Here is a 17,731-nt window from a genome sequence, read left to right as displayed (position 1 = left end):
AATTTTTGGTGTAGGTACTTCAGAATCTGGGAAATGTTTTAAGCTGGTACACATTGGCCTTGATGTCCGTTTTGAGGCCACCGAAGGCCGCTATAAAGTGTATATTAGGATGTGTGGTCAGGCAATGCTGCCGCCATCCCACAAGCAAAAGGTAACCATCATGAGGTCAATAAATCCATAGCTTTTCAATGTCCAACACATCCCAAATCCCCTGCTGGGAAACGCTCACCCACCCGGGCAGCGCCGGGTATCCCCCCCCCCCCCCTCCCCGGACAGCGCCAGGATGGCCCCTCACCCCGCCCTGGCCAGTGCCGGGTCCAAAATTTCGTCCAAAATATATCTGACACAAAATGAATTCAATAAAGGCATCGTATGATAGATGTAGTGTCATTGTAAGTTCTCAACTACAGGAAATGATAAGACTCCAATTACGGTATTCTTTAGAAAATTGAAGTGTGCACAAGTATGCTTACCACAAAATGTGAATGAGAATTCCTCCCAGGTGTAACCACTTCAAGCTCCAGCCTGTTCCCCGGTGCACATTTCATAAGCTCGGCCACCCCCGCTTGCGTGGCCCAACGGCACTCCGTCCCACACACGGCCACAATATAATCACCTTCATTTATCCCAGCATGCTGCAGGTGGTAACCACATGTTAGTAAGTAGTCCCCCTTCATCCCAATTAAAATGCGAACATTTGAAGAACAACCAATAAGCATGCAAACCAAAACAGTTACACAAAACATTGAAACGCTTCTGTCATCATCTTCATCATCATCAATGTACCATAATCTTTACAAAGCATCGATGCAAGTGGGAAATGTTTTATTAAGGGAGTGTAAGGTGTGCACAGATTGTGCACACCTCCATTCAAGTGTAAGGTGTGCACAGACGTAGCTGCAGATGGAGGAAATGTTGAGTTGGATCTTGGAGACGGCATGAAGCTGGAAGGTGTGAAAACATTTTGTTACCTCGGAGATATGCTGAATGGAGAAGGTGGATCAGACTCGGCAACGGTTGCTAGAGTGAGATGTGCATGGAAGAAGTTTCAGGAACTGAGTGGCATGCTGATGAGGAGGGGAGGGTCGTTGAAGCTGAAGGGAAAGGTGTATGCTGCATGTGTGAGAAGTGTTATGATTTATGGGAGCGAGACATGGGTAATGAACGTAGAGCAGCAACGAAGGTTGGAAAGGGTGGAAATGCGAATGGTTCGATGGATGTGCGGAGTATTGTTGAGAGAGAGAGTAAGACAAATGATGAATTGCGAAAGATGATGGGAATAGAGCCTGTGATTGATGCTGTGAAGAGGAACAGGTTGAGATGGTTTGGGCATGTGTTGAGGAAGGATGAAAGTGACTGGTTGAGAAGAGTGATGGAAATGAATGTCGAAGGAAGTAGAGGATGGGGAAGACCGAGAAAGACTTGGCCAAAGATGGTGGAAGAAGAAATGCGGGCAAGGGGGTTAACAAGGGGAGATGCAGAAAATAGGGCAAAATGGAGAAGATTGTCATGGGGACCGCAAGGCTAACCCCCGCTCTAGCAGGGAAAATGGCCTTTAAAATGCATGTTGTTGTTGTTGATGCAAGTGAAGCGCTTCCTGGGAAAGGGTTATACTTGGTGCTTTGCCATTGCCTTCCCAGGAGTCAGTTAGGGCAGGAACTTGTAATCTGTTCAGTGTGCTAGCTCGCCTACTGCTTGCAAATGACATCATTGGATCTACAATGTCCACCAACTCTCAGACATTAAAGTCCATACTGTATATAAAGCACTTCTTAATCTTCATTATTTTCCTCTCAAAGAACAAATTCTGGATTTGGTAAGCATTTTATAATTTTTTTTTTATGTTGGATGCTCCAGGCACAGACTGTATAGCCCTCATCTTGGCCAGGCCTTAAATAAAAGAGAAGAAAAGTGTATGATGAAAAGTGCATGGTGTTTGTTTGTGAGAAATTGAGATTGAAGCTAGCCACCCAGTACCTGTAGTTTGAGTGAGACAGTAAGTAAGACCAGCAATCCTGACACAGAGAGTGTAACATGGAGAGTGTAACAGTAAATAAAAATACATTTTTTATTATTTGCGTTTAATCCAAGACGCCTGCCATACTACGTGACCTATGATGTCGCCATTATCGTAAAAACATTCTGCATGGGTGTCACTCCTACCCTGAAAGTTTTGTTTCAATTGGACATGTTGTTGCTAAGAAAAACGAGGTTAGGCCCGTATGGACGGACGGAAGAATGTACGGACGGACGTACGTACAGATGGACGGACGACCTGAAAACATAATAGCTCCAGCCACCTTCGGGGGCGGAGGCATAAAAAAACATATTTCACAACTGGGCCAAGGATCAGCTTATCAATGAAGCAATATCAATGATGTTTGACCCAAATTGCTCAGAAACATATTCTTGTTCCAGATCTGTGCATCAAAAGGAATGATATTTTATGTTTGTTAAAGATTATTTAGCCACTCAATTGTAAACACCTTAAAAAGGTGCATACCACTCTGTCTTATCGAGTGATCCAGAGTAAAACTGGATCTGGCAGAGTCTGGCATTTCACTCAGGCCAACTGGCACGGTCTTCAAGCAGCCATCAATCATCTGGACTGGTCTCCCATCTCTACCACCTCTGACATCAACTCATCCTGGGAATTCTTCCAAAGTAAATTGCTCTCTCTCATGCACAGATTTATCCCATCTCGTCTTCAGTTGTCATACCCTTCCTCCCGTCCATGGTACACGGAATCTTGTGGTGAGGCTGTTGCCCAGAAACAACTTGCCTTCGTCTCCTGGAAAGCAAATCCAACGGAAGGAAATCTCATTTCCTTTCACAAAGCCCGAAACAAGTGTGTGTCCACCCTCAGGAGAGCCAGGAAACAATATCTCTCCATTCTCAAGACCGAACTCTCTTATCTGTCTCCCTCTTCCAAATCCTGGTGGCGTCTGGTCAAATCTGTTTCTGGTGTTTGTTCCCCCTCCATCCCCTCCCTTACCTCAAACGGCTACACAGCTGACTCCGCACGTGAAAAAGCTGAATGCCTCAACTCTGTGATTGCCTCTAAATCTTGTGTCCCAAACCCATCCCTCTCTGTACCCACCATACCCAGTCGTACCCAGCTGCTCCTGGACTCCGTGTCCTTTCCTCCTGACAAGGTGGATAAGTTTCTGTCAACCCTCGACTCTGATTCTGCAACTGGACCTGATGGCATCAGCCCACGGGTCCTAAAATCCTGTTCTTCCGCTCTTTCACTCCCTCTCTCTGTTCTCTTCACCCTCTCTTTTGCTCAAGGTCAACTGCCATCTGCTTGGAAATCAGCCAACATCACCGCTTTGCACAAAAAAGGTGCAAAAACAGATCCTAGCAACTACAGACCAATCAGCCTTCTCCCAATTATCAGCAAAGTCATGGAATCCATCATTGCTTCGGATATGAAATCTTTCCTCTTCTCCAATGGCTTGATCTCTGATCATCAATTTGGTTTCAGACCAGGTCACTCTACTCTGGACATGCTGCTTCTGCTGTCTCAACAATGGATGGAGGTCCTCAATGCCAAACAGGAAATTAGAGCTGTCTCCCTCGATATATCATGTGCCTTCGATACGGTCTGGCACCCCGCTCTGCTCACCAAACTCTCCTCCTTTGGTATCCATGGAAATCTCCACGCATGGCTGGCGGACTTCCTCTCTAGTCGTCATCAACGTGTGGCCCTGAATGGGTTTCTCTCATCTCCTCTTCCTGTTCAGGCTGGAGTTCCCCAAGGCAGTGTTCTGGGCCCTGTGCTTTTTCTGGTCTTCATCAATGATCCCTCCGACTCTCTTGAAAATCCTCTCTATCTCTTTGCTGATGACTCCACTCTCTGCCGCTCCATTCCTCATCCCTCAGATCGGCAGTCTGCAGCCTCCTCACTCTCTGCAGACCTGGACAAAATCACAGACTGGGCAAACAAGTGGAACATGTCTTTCAATCCTGACAATCTCACACTCTTACGATGTCTCTCCGAAAAGACCGACTGGACAACCCTCCCATCTACTTTCTGAATAATCCTCTCCAAGAAGTTCTGTCACTCAAGCTTTTGGGTCTCACTATCTGCCATGATCTTTCCTGGGAAAACCACATTTCCAAGCTGGCCTCCAAAGCCAGTCGCCGACTGGGCATCCTCCGTCGTGCGAAGGCCTTCCTTGGCACACCTGAGCTCCTCACCACATACAAGGCTTTCATCCGCAGCTCAATGGAGTACTGCTCTCCCCTCTGGGCTGGTGCTCCTGCCTCACACCTAGCTCGTCTTCACGCTGTTGGTGGTGTTTTACATTCCAAAAATACATTCCAAAGCGTTCAAAATCATTGGAATCTCCCGCGATGACGCTATCTCCGAGGGCCTTTCACTTAATCACCGCAGGCAGGTTGGTGGTCTTTCCGTCTTCTACCGACTCCTCTCCGGCCTTGCTCCCCCAGCTCTCTCTGGGCTCTGTCCCCCAAATATTCCTGCAGGTCGCACAAGATCTGCCTGCAACCCTCTTATGGTTAAACTGCCAAAATCAAGACTCTTTGCTCACCTTCACTCCTTCATTCCTCTTTTCTCCCGCCTCTGGAACAAACTCCCTCACTCTCTTCAATCCCACTCCTCCCTCCAGGTCTTTAAAACGGCTGTTCACCACCATCTCTTATCTTCCCCAATCCAACACCTTTATCTTTTCTGCCCCCGCTAATTTCACCCCAAATCCACTTTTTTGAGGTGACTTTTGACTTCTTTCCTGGAAGTCCTTGGTGTCCTTGCGTTTTATACCTATCCTGATCCCCCCCCAGGCCCTCTCCCTCCAAAAACATCTCCCGATGTCCCTGCTCTCAAATGTTGTGTTTGTGTGCTTCCTCCCCTTCTCTCCCCATCTTGTCGACCGCTCCCCTTTTTATATACTTTGTTTGCTTGTTTGTTTGATTTGTTTGTTTGATAAATGTTAGCTCTTTCACGAGCCTCGACTCTGTACACAAAAAAAAAAAAAAAAAAAAAAAGCCACTTCAAAGTGCTTCATTTGACAATTTGATTCAAACGTGTCTCATAATCTTGCTCATTACTGTATAACATTCACAGGGATAGTACTGGAACAAGGTGTTCTGTGGTTTGTTAAACTTTTACTGTTTGCTCAGTGTGTATGAAGAGTTTCATACCAAAACAAGATATATCCATTGTGGTCAGAAACTGCTGCAATGTTGGATACTAAGTTTTGAAACAAAGCCAGTTATTCCGTCTGGCGTTTATAGCATTTTGAAGAAAGATACGTTGGTCTCTGACGCCACTGTCTGTAACTCGCAAAACATGGAATTGGCATTTATCACGTTTTGGAATAAAACTCTTCACATACAACATGCAAAACATCGACAGTCTGTCTTTTATATTCTTGTCCGATATATCTAAGGTCAGGTTTTTTGCCGATATATAAGCTTTGCATTGCTGCACCACTAAAAAACAATCTTATGGCCTGGCTTTAGCGATTTGAGTTTTCAAAACCGGTGTGCTTGTTGTTCCTGAAGCAAGTCCACATCTGCAGTACTTCCCGGATGAAATACACTACCAGCAAAATGTCCCTACTCACTGACGCCCTCTCCCTTCCACCTCAAACACTCCTCCAGCCACTTCAGCACTGATTTCATGCAAACAGTGCTCCTTGACAACTACCATGAATAAATACATTTAATCAAATCAAGCTTTGATGACGAATATTTAAGCAATAACAACGTTTCAATGCCATACACATACTTCACTGCTTGTGTTCATTTTGATATCGACAATTGATGTCACCTACATTTTAACATCTGCATCATGTATCACTTTTCATTTGTCATTCCGCCAACACAATACATTTTGGCTGGCAAATGAATAGCGTTGGTTTGATGCAATTACCATAGCAATCCCGCCCGGCTGGACCAATGTCACGACCACTGGAGAGTCACTCCCGAGTCGCATCCCGTAGCCTTCTGATGGTGATTTCACGAGATATGCCTTTCGCGGAGTGCTCACGCACCGCCTGGCACAAAACACTGCTGGAGGTCCCTGATAAATAACAATTTTAAAAAAACTTTTAAAGTTATATTTTTATTAAGAGTCATTCCGATTCTTGGCAAGGATTCCAAATTGTATCATTCACAAAAGATCAGGTGTGTTACTTACCAGCCTTTGGAAGATATCCCGTTTTTCTGAATTATGGAGGGCTGGAGTTTGAGGTACCACTTCTTGAAATGCTTGGGCTGCATGTACATGCACACACAAATGCACACACACATTGAGCAGTCACACCATTTTGTTCATGAAGATCCACTCAATATTCCTCTAATGCGAAAAAGTTCACATCATGTACAGTATAGTCAAGATGCTGTCACGAGCCCAAGTTATACAACGAATTAACCACAAGAATATCCAATCTCATGGTGTCCTCCATGATGAGAAGGCCAGCCATTGCCAACACCCTGGCCAAATTCCAAATTTGTGTACACCCATATCAAAATAAAAGAACAAAATTAAATAAATCCAGAATCAATATCTCTGATGTTATATTCTCGTTTCTTTGCTCTCTAGTTCCAGTTCCAAATTTAATCCTTTGTATATTCTGATACAATTGGAATTCCTTGGTATTCTGGTGTAATGCCTGCAGGTGGCACTGCATCACAGGGAGTGCCCAAATTTTGGGTTGGCATTAATCATGCTTTCCCATTTACAGTACTTACATGTGTGGATATAAACAATAGAAAATATACTTGAATACAAAAGCAAGTGCAAGCCCTTGTGCTGATACCACAAACAACACGCACTCTATGATTAATCAACGACGAATACAAATTTATACACCATCAATTTTAGTAGAAACGCAAGTCTCAATCAACAATGGGCCATTGACCTTTAAAACAGTCATAGTAAATAACATCAAGTCACTTATAAGATCTATTAATTTAACCTTGGCCACTTGAGACCATTTTCTAGAATGCTTAAGGCTCTGTTCCTGCCATAAACAATTAATCAATTGTTAAATAATAGTGAAGGGGTGGGGATGGGGAGATATCCATAATACACCAGGCAAAACACATGGTCAGGATCACGCAGTTTCTTTTTCTTGTTTTAATAGCTCCTTTTATGTAAATCACTCTTTACTGATCAGCCAAGAAACTCAATTCATGCATTAGGACCTTCAAGAAAACAATTTATAGATACAAGTATTAACAAAATTATTTCATTACCTATAGTCCAATGTTCATTCAAATAAACCAGGACAATTTCCATATTGAACAAGAAAGAGCAATCAAAGATTGCAGACCCTCGCCAGGACGTGTTTTTAGTGTTTTTTTTTACGGCTTTTGTGTAAAAACAAATATGGCGTCCAAACCACGTGACCGATTACGTACGTCATCTTATTTTTTTCTCCACCAATTTATCCATAGATGATGCTCAATAAATTTCATCTTGATCGTGTGAAGTTTTATACTTGTCGAATTATGACGTCCTAATGGAGGAACCTATGACATCATCATTAACATATGTTATTCCCCATGGAGAGTTCTTTACAATGAGCCATATCTAAATTTTTTCGATGAATGCAGCGCTTTCGGAGATATAGAGGTGCAAGGTTTTTCGGTTTTTCCAAGATAGTGCCCGTACCACGTGACCTATGACGTCATAATTATCATTTTTTTTTAATTCTACAGATTTCACCTACGGTGAAAATTTCCTGACAATCGGACCAACGGTTGCAGAGAAAATCATATTTATTCTGTGCGGACAAACAAACAAACATGCAAACAAAAAGGCAGACAATCAAACGGACTCGAATGCAATACCCTCTCCTCTGGTGAGGGTAATAAACCGTCAATAGATGCAAACATGCAAACAAATATCACACTGTTGCTCTATTACCATTCCCTTCCAATATCCTGGAATGTGCTGCAGTTTAAATCAGCTTCCTGAATACCTGTGCCAGCATTTCCTTTTAGGAACCTTTGCAGTCTGGGTTCAAATATTGACAAAGCCCTGAGACTGTTCTCCTGAAGGCTGCAGGTGGCACAAAGCAGATAAAGTACAAGCGATGATCTCAATACTTCAGGTTTTATCAACTGCCTTCAAAATAATTGCCCAAAATATTCAAATTGATCAGCTTCAATCCTGACTTGTCTCAGAAACTTCTATATTGTACACCGCTCCTTTCCTATGCCATCTCCAGGCACTGTATAACTTCATTGACGGGCATCGAAGGAGGCTCGGCAATGACACCCGCTGAAAGGGAGTACTCGGTTTTCACTCAGGTTTCTTGTTACTTGCAAAATCGAAGATTTTTCAAGTATATTGTCGGTTGCGTTTATTCTGTCTGTTTGTCTGTCTGTTTGTCACTGGCCTACAGATCACAATTCCAAACCAATCGTCATGAAACTTCACCAAGCTGCAGAGGTCGTCACAAATGAGAAGCCTATTGATTTTGAGGTCAAAGGTCATCTGGAGGTCAAATTTCTAAAATCGCCATTTTTCATCCGATTGACTTGAAAATTGAACAGCATTTGCACATTGAGTCACTAAATAGGAAAACAAACCATTTTTGACGTCAAATGGTCAAAGGTCAACTCAAGGTCAAACTTCCAAAATCATCAATTTTCATCTGGAAACCGTCAATGTTCATCCGATTGACTTGAAAATATAACAGCATTTGCATATTGCCTCACTGAATTGGGAAACCAACTATTTTTAAGGTCAAAAGGTCAAAGGTCAACTCAAGGTCAAACTTCTAAAATCATAATTTTTCATCTGAAAAATCATCAATTTTCATCCTCTTGACCTGAACCTTGATGAAGATCGTCAATTATAATCTTGATGAAATGGACAATTTGCCGTATCAATGGAAATCTTTTTCGGGGGGGGGGGGGGGGGCGGATTTTGCAAGTATCGTGCTCTGCATGACGTCTAATTATTTGTTTGTTTTCTTGTTTGTTTGTGTATTGTACACCGCTCCTTTCCTATGCCATCTCCAGGCCCTGCATGACGTCATTGCTGGGCACTGAAGGGCAAGGCAATGATGTGTGCTGAACGGGAGTACTCAATTTTCACTCCGGTTTCTTGTTTTCTTGTTTATCCGGGTGATAACCCAGCCATCCTTTGAGCTAGGAAGCTGAAATTTGGGCACAATAGTGAGTAAGTATTTTGTCAAAAACAGTATTTTTGGTTTTTTGATTAATCAATTAATTGATTAGTTACTTAATTATTATAGATTAATTAAGTACTTATTTATTTCCTTTCTCTTCAGGGCATTATCTCGGGCACCTTTTGAGTTAGGAAGCTGATATTTGGACATCAATTAATTGATTAGTTACTTGATTATTATAGATTAATTAAGTACTTATTTATTTCCTTTCTCTTCTGGGCATTATCTCAGCTCGGTCTGACTTTTGTCTCTGGCGGTTGTTTTTGTCTCGTGTGTGCGCTTTGAGGAGATGTTTTGGAGCTTTGTGGAACCTTTGAAATGTTGGAGGAGGGGGTGTTGTTGGACTGTGGTGCTTTTCGGGGGAGCTGGAGCCACGTTCCGTTTGGCTGTGGAAGCAAGGAAGGGCCATTTGACTGTTCGCTTCGTGCCTGGGCGTTTTTGACGCGGGGTTTCGGCACCATTTTTGTAGCGCTTCCCGAGCAAGTGGCTACACCAGCAGTGACAACCAACAAGCCCCTCGACGCATTTTAGAACAGAGCTGGGTACCGGCCGACTCAACAAAACAATTTATTTTATTTTATCATTCCCCTTGTTCATCTTCATGAACCGAAGACATGCCGACGTGGTGTGGTGCTGACCGGGCCACCGTGGTGTGGTGCTGACCAGGTCGCCGTGGTGTGGTGCTGACCAGGTCGCCGTGGTGTGGTGCTGACCGGGCCGCCGTGGTGTGGTGCTGACCGGGCCGCCGTGGTGTCGTGCTGACCGGGCCGCCGTGGTGTGGTGCTGACCGGGCCGCCGTGGTGTGGTGCTGACCGGGCCGCCGTGGTGTGGTGCTGACCGGGCCGACGTGGTGTGGTGCTGACCGGGCCGACGTGGTGTGGAGCTGACCGGGCCGACGTGGTGTGGTGCTGACCCGGCCGACGTGGTGTGGTGCTGACCGGGCCGACGTGGTGTGGTGCTGACCGGGCCGACGTGGTGTGGTGCTGACCGGGCCGACGTGGTGTGGTGCTGACCGGGCCGACGTGGTGTGGTGCTGACCGGGCCGACGTGGTGTGGTGCTGACCGGGCCGACGTGGTGTGGTGCTGACCGGGCCGACGTGATGTGGTGCTGACCGGGCCGACGTGGTGGGGTGCTGACCGGGCCGACGTGGTGTGGTGCTGACCGGGCCGACGTGGTGTGGTGCTGACCGGGCCGATGTGGTGTGGTGCTGACCGGGCCTACGTGGTGTGGTGCTGACCGGGCCGACGTGGTGTGGTGCTGACCGGGCCGACGTCATGTGGTGCTGACCGGGCCGACGTCGTGTGGTGCTGACCGGGCCGACGTCGTGTGGTGCTGACCGGGCCGACGTCGTGTGGTGCTGACCGGGCCGACGGCGTGTGGTGCTGACCGGGCCGACGTCGTGTGGTGCTGACCGGGCCGACGTCGTGTGGTGCTGACCGGGCCGACGTCGTGTGGTGCTGACCGGGCCGACGTCGTGTGGTGCTGACCGGGCCGACGTCGTGTGGTGCTGACCGGGCCCCGCAGACGTGGTGCTAACGCCCCCCCCTCCCCCCCTCCCCCAGAATTTCCATGTTTTAAACGTCCCCCCCCCCCCCCCCCCCCAGAATTTCCATGTTTTAAACGTTTCCTGGTGTGTACCCTGGTTTAGAATAGGTACACCATATCCCTGCGTGTCGTAAGAGGCGACTAAGAGGGTTGGCGTCAGGAAGGGCATCCGGCCATAAAACATTGCCTCAGAAAGAGAACCATGACAATTACAGCTACATATCGGCAGGGTACAGCCCGAAGTGGAGATCGGTTTCTGAGGTTTGGGACATGGAATGTAGGGACAATGACAGGGAGATTCGGAGAAGTGGTGGAAGTATTGATCAGAAGAAGAGTGGACGTATGTTGTGTGCAAGAGACGAGATGGAAGGGAATGAATGTGAAGGGTGTGAGAAGGGTGTGAGAATGGTGTGAGAAGGGTGTGAGAATGGTGAAGGGTAGGCAGGGACAGAAATACAAGTTTGTGTGGCAAGGGTGCCCAGAGGGCGTGAATGGTGTTGGTGTCCTGTTTTCTGAGGAGTTTGTAGACAGTGTGGTGAGTGTGACCAGAGTGAGTGATAGGTTGATGATGGTGAAAATGATGATTGGAAAGCTCTTGGTGAACGTCATCTCGGGATATGCTCTGCAGCTTGGTCGGAGCGATGAAGAGAAGGACAAGTTCTGGTGTGCGATAGAGAAGCTGATGGAAAACGTGAAAGACGAGGAAGTTGTTGTGGAAGGAGGAGACCTAAATGGACATGTGGGAAGGAGTATGGACGGTTTTGAGGGAGTTTATGGGGGTTACGGATATGGTGTAAGAAATGGAGAAGGTGAAAGGATTTTGGAGTTTGCTGAAGGAGCTGATTTGTTGATTTGTAATACTCAGTTCCAGAAAGAGGATAATAAGCTTGTTACATACACGTCAGGTGGGTCGACGACAACTGTTGACTACCTGATGGTGTGTAGGTGAGATAGGGGGCACCTCCAGGACACAAAGGTGATCCCGGGGGAGGAGGCTGTGTCACAGCAGCACTTGGTTGTCTGCGACATAAGGGTGAAAGGTGCGAGGAGAGCTCGGCGGGTGAAGTACCAACCGAGAATGAAGGTGTGGAGGTTGAAAGAGGTGACAGTAAGGGAGGCATTAAAAAAGAGGCTGAGTAGGGTAGAGGATAATGTGGTTGAGCTTGAGAGTGGTTGGATGTCAATGAAAGATAGTCTGTTGGGAGCCGTTGGTGAGGTATGTGGATGGACAAAAGGACCACCGAGGCACTCGGAAACATGGTGGTGGGATGATGAAGTTGGAAAGAGGATTGACGAGAAGAGGAAGATGTTCAAGGAGTGGCAGAAGGCGAAGGGTACGGGAGCAGAAAAAGCAGAGCATGACAGTTATAAGGTAGCCAAGAAGGCTGCAAAGAAAGAGGTAGCAAAGGCACAGGAGGCATGTAGGAAAATGTTCGGAGAACGCTTGGATTCGGAAGAGGGTCAAAGAGCGGTATTCAGGATTGCAAAGCAGATAGCGAAAGAGAGGTGTGATGTGATGGGGGTGAGTTGCTTGAAGGATGAAGTGGGACAAATCGTTGTGGACCCAGATGGAATTAAAGGAAGATGGAAAAGATATATGGAAATGCTGTTGAATACAGAGAATGAATGGGATAGCAACATAGAGAGTAACCCAGTTTTAGGACCGGCAGAGAAGACAACTGAGAAGGAAGTTGAGGAAGTGATAAAAGCAATGAAGAGTGGAAAAGCGGGAGGGCCGACGGGAGTTGTGGGAGATATGTAGAAGGCAGCAGGAAGTTGGGGTGTGAAGAGAATGACAGAGATCTGTAATCTGCTGGTGAAAGAAGGCCGCATTCCAGTGGATTGCGAACTGAGTACCCTCGTCCCTCTATAAAAGGGGAAAGGTGACCCTCTGGAGTGTGGCTCGTACCGAGCGATAAAGTTATTGGAGCATGGGATGAAGGTATTGGAAAGGGTGTTGGAGAGGAGGATAAGGAAGAAGGTGAAGATCGACGAAATGCAGTTTGGATTTATGCCAGGAAGAGGAACGACAGACGCGCTCTTTATTGTGAGGCAGTTGCAGGAGAAGTACATGGAGAAGTGGAAGAAGTTGTTTTTTGGGGTTTGTTGATCTGGAGAAAGCATTCAATAGGGTTCCACACGAAGTATTGACATGGGCATTGAGGAAGTTAGGAGTGGAGGAATGGTTGATCAGAGTAGTGACGGCAATGTACAAAAGAGCGTGCACAGCTGTAAGGACGAAGGACGGGAACAGTGATGAGTTTGAGGTGAAGGTGGGAGTGCATCAGGTGTCGGTACTAAGTCCACTACTATTTGTAGCTATGATGGAGGTGCTGGCTCAGAACGTAAAGGAGGGTTTACCGTGGGAGTTGTTGTATGCAGATGATCTGGTGTTGATTACGGAAAGTATGGATCGACTGAAGGAAAAGATGAACAAGTGGAAGGAATGTATGGAGACAAAAGGTCTCAAGGTGAATATCGGATAGACGAAGGTGATGGCAAGTGGTAAAGCATGTGGTGAGGTGGAAAGAACTGGGAAGTGACCATGTGCTGTGTGCAGGAAGGGTGTCGGAGTGAACTCCATTCAATGTACAATGTGCGCTGAGTGGGTTCATCAAAAATGTAGTGGTCTGAGAGGGTCATTAACCAGTGTGGCAGCTACATTCAAATGTAAGGTGTGCACAGAGGGAGCTGCAGATGGAGGAAATGTTGAGATGGATCTTGGAGACGGCGTGAAGCTGGAAGGTGTGAAAACATTTTGCTACCTCGGAGACATGCTGAATGGAGAAGGTGGATCAGACTCGGCAACGGTTGCTAGAGTGAGATGTGCATGGAAGAAGTTTCGGGAACGGAGTGGCGTGCTGATGAGGAGGGGAGTGTCGTTGAAGCTGAAGGGAAAGGTGTCTGCTGCATGTGTGAGAAGTGTTTTGATTTATGGGAGCGAGACATGGGTAATGAACGTAGAGCAGCAACGAAGGCTGGAAAGGGTGGAAATGCAAATGGTTCGGTGGATGTGCGGAGTATCATTGAGAGAGAGGAAGACAAATGATGAATTGCGAAAGATGATGGGAATAGAGCCTGTGATGGATGCTGTGAAGAGGAACAGGTTGAGATGGTTTGGTCATGTGTTGAGGAAGGATGAAAGTGACTGGTTGAGAAGAGTGATGGAAATGAATGTAGAAGGAAGTCGAGGACGGGGAAGACCGAGAAAGACTTGGCTAAAGATGGTGGAAGAAGAAATGCGGGCAAGGGGGTTAACAAGGAGAGATGCAGGAAATAGGGCAAAATGGAGAAGATTGTCATGGGGACCGCAAGGCTAACCCCCGCTCTAGCAGGGAAAATGGCCTTATTTAATGAATATTATTTATTTATTTTCATTATTAATAGTTTATTAATCTTATTTCTCATCTGGGCAAATATCTCAGGTACCTTTTGAGCTAGGAAGCTGATATTTGGACACAACAGTGACAAAGTGATGTGGCTCGAAAGGTTATTTTTCATTTATTGATTAACCAATTAATAGATAAATAATTATTTTTCAAAAATTTACAGATTCAGATGAAACACACTGGTGGTTAATGTATGCTATTAGCCAATTGATTAAGAAATTAATTTTATGATTATTATATATTTATTTTAATTTCACAATTAATCAACCAATTATTGTACACCTCTCCCTCCCAATACCGTCTCTATGCGCTGTAAGGTATATCCTGCTTTATTTCGGTTTTAGCCCTATCACTCAATGGCGAAGAATCACTTAAAAAATTAAATAATTCTCATATCCGAATCCATATTCAGATCTCCGCCAGAATTGAATCGATTCTTCCTTGTCAGACACCCAACCGGTCCAACAAGTTTCGTCCAAATCCGTCCACAACTTTTTGAGATATCCTGCTGTGTATAGTTTTTGGCCCTATCTCCCAATGGTGGAGAATCACTTTAAAAATTCTAGTAGCTGGATCCGAATCCGGATCTTCACCAAAATCTAATCATTTCGTCCTTGTCACATACGCTACATCTCTGCCAAATTCGTCTGAATCTGTCCACAACTTTTCGACATATCTTGTTCACAAACAGACAACAAACAGACAGACGGGGGTGAAAACATAACCTCCTTTGGTGATGGAGGTAAACATATCTTCCACCAGCCATGCACAAAGCAGTTGGACATACGAAAAATCATTTTCCGCGAGACGCGAGCATGACTTGCTTCTACATTTACAGCCGCATGCTTCGCGTTTTCACGGATTTTTGCGGCCACATAAAAAAATTTAGCCGCACTATAAGCGAGCTCCATCGGATGTCCCACTATTCACACAATAATAAATTGGCGCAGTGTGGAGATTACTTGTAGCATTGAATTTGCATAGTGTGGAGAACACTGAAAAGACTCTTTTTTTTTTAAGTTTTAGACTTAAAAGGCATCACAAAGTATTACTAAGAAGAACTAGAAAGGCACTCTTCGACGTCACAGCGTCAACTGATATGCCTCCGCCCACATTATTACATCATTATAATACTTGTACCAAGTTTGATTTAAACCCCTTCATCTGTTCTTAGGTTTTTTCACATTTTTGCCTGTCATGACCTCTGACCTTTGATACCAAAATCTAAACAGTTTATCTTTGCATCATTATACATACGTGCACCAAATTTGGTCAAAATCCCATTACTGATTCACAAGTTAGCACGGTAACAGAATTGTTAACTAATGGGACCTCCGACCTCTTGACCACAATCAAAACAGTTCATATTTGCATCGTTATAAATACACTACCGGTCAAAAGTTTTAGAACACCTCAATTTTTCCAGTTTTTATTGAAATTTACACAGTTTAATGTCTCAATGTACTCTGAAATTAAGCATAGAACAAATAAACAATTGGAGATAAAAAAAAATCATGGAATAATTTTGTTTAACAAAATTTAATTTAAATTTTTAACTCATTAAAGTAGCCACCTTTTGCAGATATAACCGCCGAACACACTCGTGGCATTCTTTCGACAATGGAAATCAAATATTGTTCGGTAAGTTCTTCCCAACACTGTTGTAGAAGTTCCCACAAATGTGTTGCACTTGGAGGTTGCTTTGCTTTCACCCTTCTGTCCAGTTCATCCCAAACCAGCTCGATGGGGTTTAAGTCTGGAGACTGTGCTAGCCATTCCATGATTTGAAGCCTACCATCTTGTTCTTTTCCTCAAAGGTAGTTTTGACATAGCCTGGAGGTGTGCTTAGGGTCATTATCTTGCTGTAGGATGAACCCCTGACCAACTCGGCGTATACCAGAGGGTATTGCATCGCGCTGCAAAATGCTGTGGTAGCCCATTTGGTTCAGGGTGCTAGTCACTCTGTGCAAGTCGCCGACTATCTCCGACTATCTCCACTCTGTGCAAGATCCAGAAAAAGAGCCCCAGACCATCATGCTTCCTCTTCCATGTTTGACAGTTTGTGTCATACACTGAGGAACCATCCTTTCGCCTACTCGACAGCGTACTAAAACCCTGCGCGATGAACCAAAGATTTCAAATTTTGATTCATCGGTACATAAGACCTTCTTCCAGTCTTCAGTAGTCCACTGGCGGTGCTTCACGGCCCAGGCAAGCCTCTTTTTCTTATTTTGCCATCTTAGCAATGGCTTTCTTACTGCCACTCGACCTGTCAAACCTGCAGCTCGAAGTCTTCTCTTCACAGTTGAAACTGAGACTTGCTTACTTCAACCAGTGTTAAGCTGTGCTTGAAGCTGTTGTCCTGTGAGCCGCCTATCACGCAAGCTGTTGACTCTCAGAAACTTGTCTTCTGATTCTGTTGCGGCTTTGGGTCTGCCAGACCTCTTCCTGTCAGAGTTTCCTCCAGTTTACAATATACTACTTCCTGCAGTGCAATATTGTCCAAATAATGCTTCAGAGGGTGTAATAACAGTCTGTTACAATACTGCTTTTATACAGACAGGCGGTTTGTAATCAAGTAATCAGCAGAGGTTGGGACACCTGTAGGAATTGTTTGCATCAACTTTCAAGGCTTAATTTACTTACATTGCTGCAGAACAGCTGTAAGTTGTTGACCCATTACTTGTTCCCTGAAGAAGGCCTTTTTTTTTACAACATAACTGTGCAATTTACATTATTTTCCCGTTTTTGCAAACCTAAACTTTTTTTTTAACCTCGAGCAGTTTACTGCTTACCTTTGTACCATTTCAGGTTATTTACTGGACATTAAACTGCATAAATTTCAATAAAAACTGGAAAAATTGAGGTGTTCTAAAACTTTTGACCGGTAGTATACCTCTGCCAAGTTTGACTTGGATACCTTTTTCCATTCTTAAGTTGGCACGGTAACGATAACCTATCACGTATAGATGGAATGACAACCCAAAAACATAATGCTTCTGGCAATTTCCTCAGCGAAGACATAAAAAAAGATGCTTAAAATGTCAACATTCCACAACTACACCCTCGATGAATATGTGCCTCAAGGCAAATGAGAGACTTACGCAAGATGTGGAGTATGATGGGAACGTCATAATAATCATCATCATCAGGGGAGGCCTTCTCATGGAGACAGAGTGTGCGATTGAGTGCTACTGCCAGAACGGTCTTCAGCGAGACGCATGCACTCAGCTCAGGGCAAGTACCATGAAGACATAAAGCCATATTGTGTGCGGCCAGTGCACTATCCAGGTAACGCATACCTGCACAAGACAGCGAGACATGGCTTCACTTGTATTCTGTGGCAGATGTTTTGTAAAAGCATATTGAGGTTAAAAATAAACCAAGATTTGCAGTTACAATGATTTTTGTGCGAGACCTTCTTCATCAACATAAGGGAAATTAAACAAAGATGCGTAATGTCGGAAAAACAGGAACTGATTTCACCTACCAAAACGGGTTCGTTCATCGTCTCTGTGCACTCGCCTGCTGAAGGAAAGTCCATCAGGCACCGTTGCACAAGCAGCTAATAGGACTTGCTCTTGCTTTGCAGCACAATTGCTTTCCTCAGCACCATCTGGTTC

The 17,731-nt window shown here is 45.0% G+C and overlaps 1 protein-coding gene across 2 annotated transcripts in view; it reads right to left on the bottom strand.

The window, feature by feature from the left end:
* The window catches only part of LOC137434253 (rhophilin-2), an 83,139-nt gene that overhangs the window by 13,138 nt on the left and 52,270 nt on the right, over positions 1 to 17,731 (bottom strand). For both annotated transcript variants that reach the window (XR_013624663.1, XM_068127075.2), the window contains exons 10-14: positions 17,599 to 17,724; positions 17,213 to 17,410; positions 6,167 to 6,243; positions 5,900 to 6,049; positions 474 to 635 (exon numbers count right to left, since the gene is read on the bottom strand). Coding sequence is in view for 1 of the 2 variants with exons in the window: in XM_068127075.2 (XP_067983176.2) it covers positions 474 to 635; positions 5,900 to 6,049; positions 6,167 to 6,243; positions 17,213 to 17,410; positions 17,599 to 17,724 (713 nt within the window). In the remaining variant the exon portion in view is untranslated. The remainder of the gene's footprint in view (positions 1 to 473; positions 636 to 5,899; positions 6,050 to 6,166; positions 6,244 to 17,212; positions 17,411 to 17,598; positions 17,725 to 17,731) is intronic.

Source organism: Myxine glutinosa, chromosome 10 (assembly GCF_964187855.1).
Source record: "Myxine glutinosa chromosome 10, kmMyxGlut1.1, whole genome shotgun sequence".
NCBI lineage: Eukaryota > Metazoa > Chordata > Myxini > Myxiniformes > Myxinidae > Myxine > Myxine glutinosa.
The sequence above is the reverse complement of the archived record's forward strand: the minus strand, read 5'-3'. Positions and strand labels throughout refer to the sequence as shown.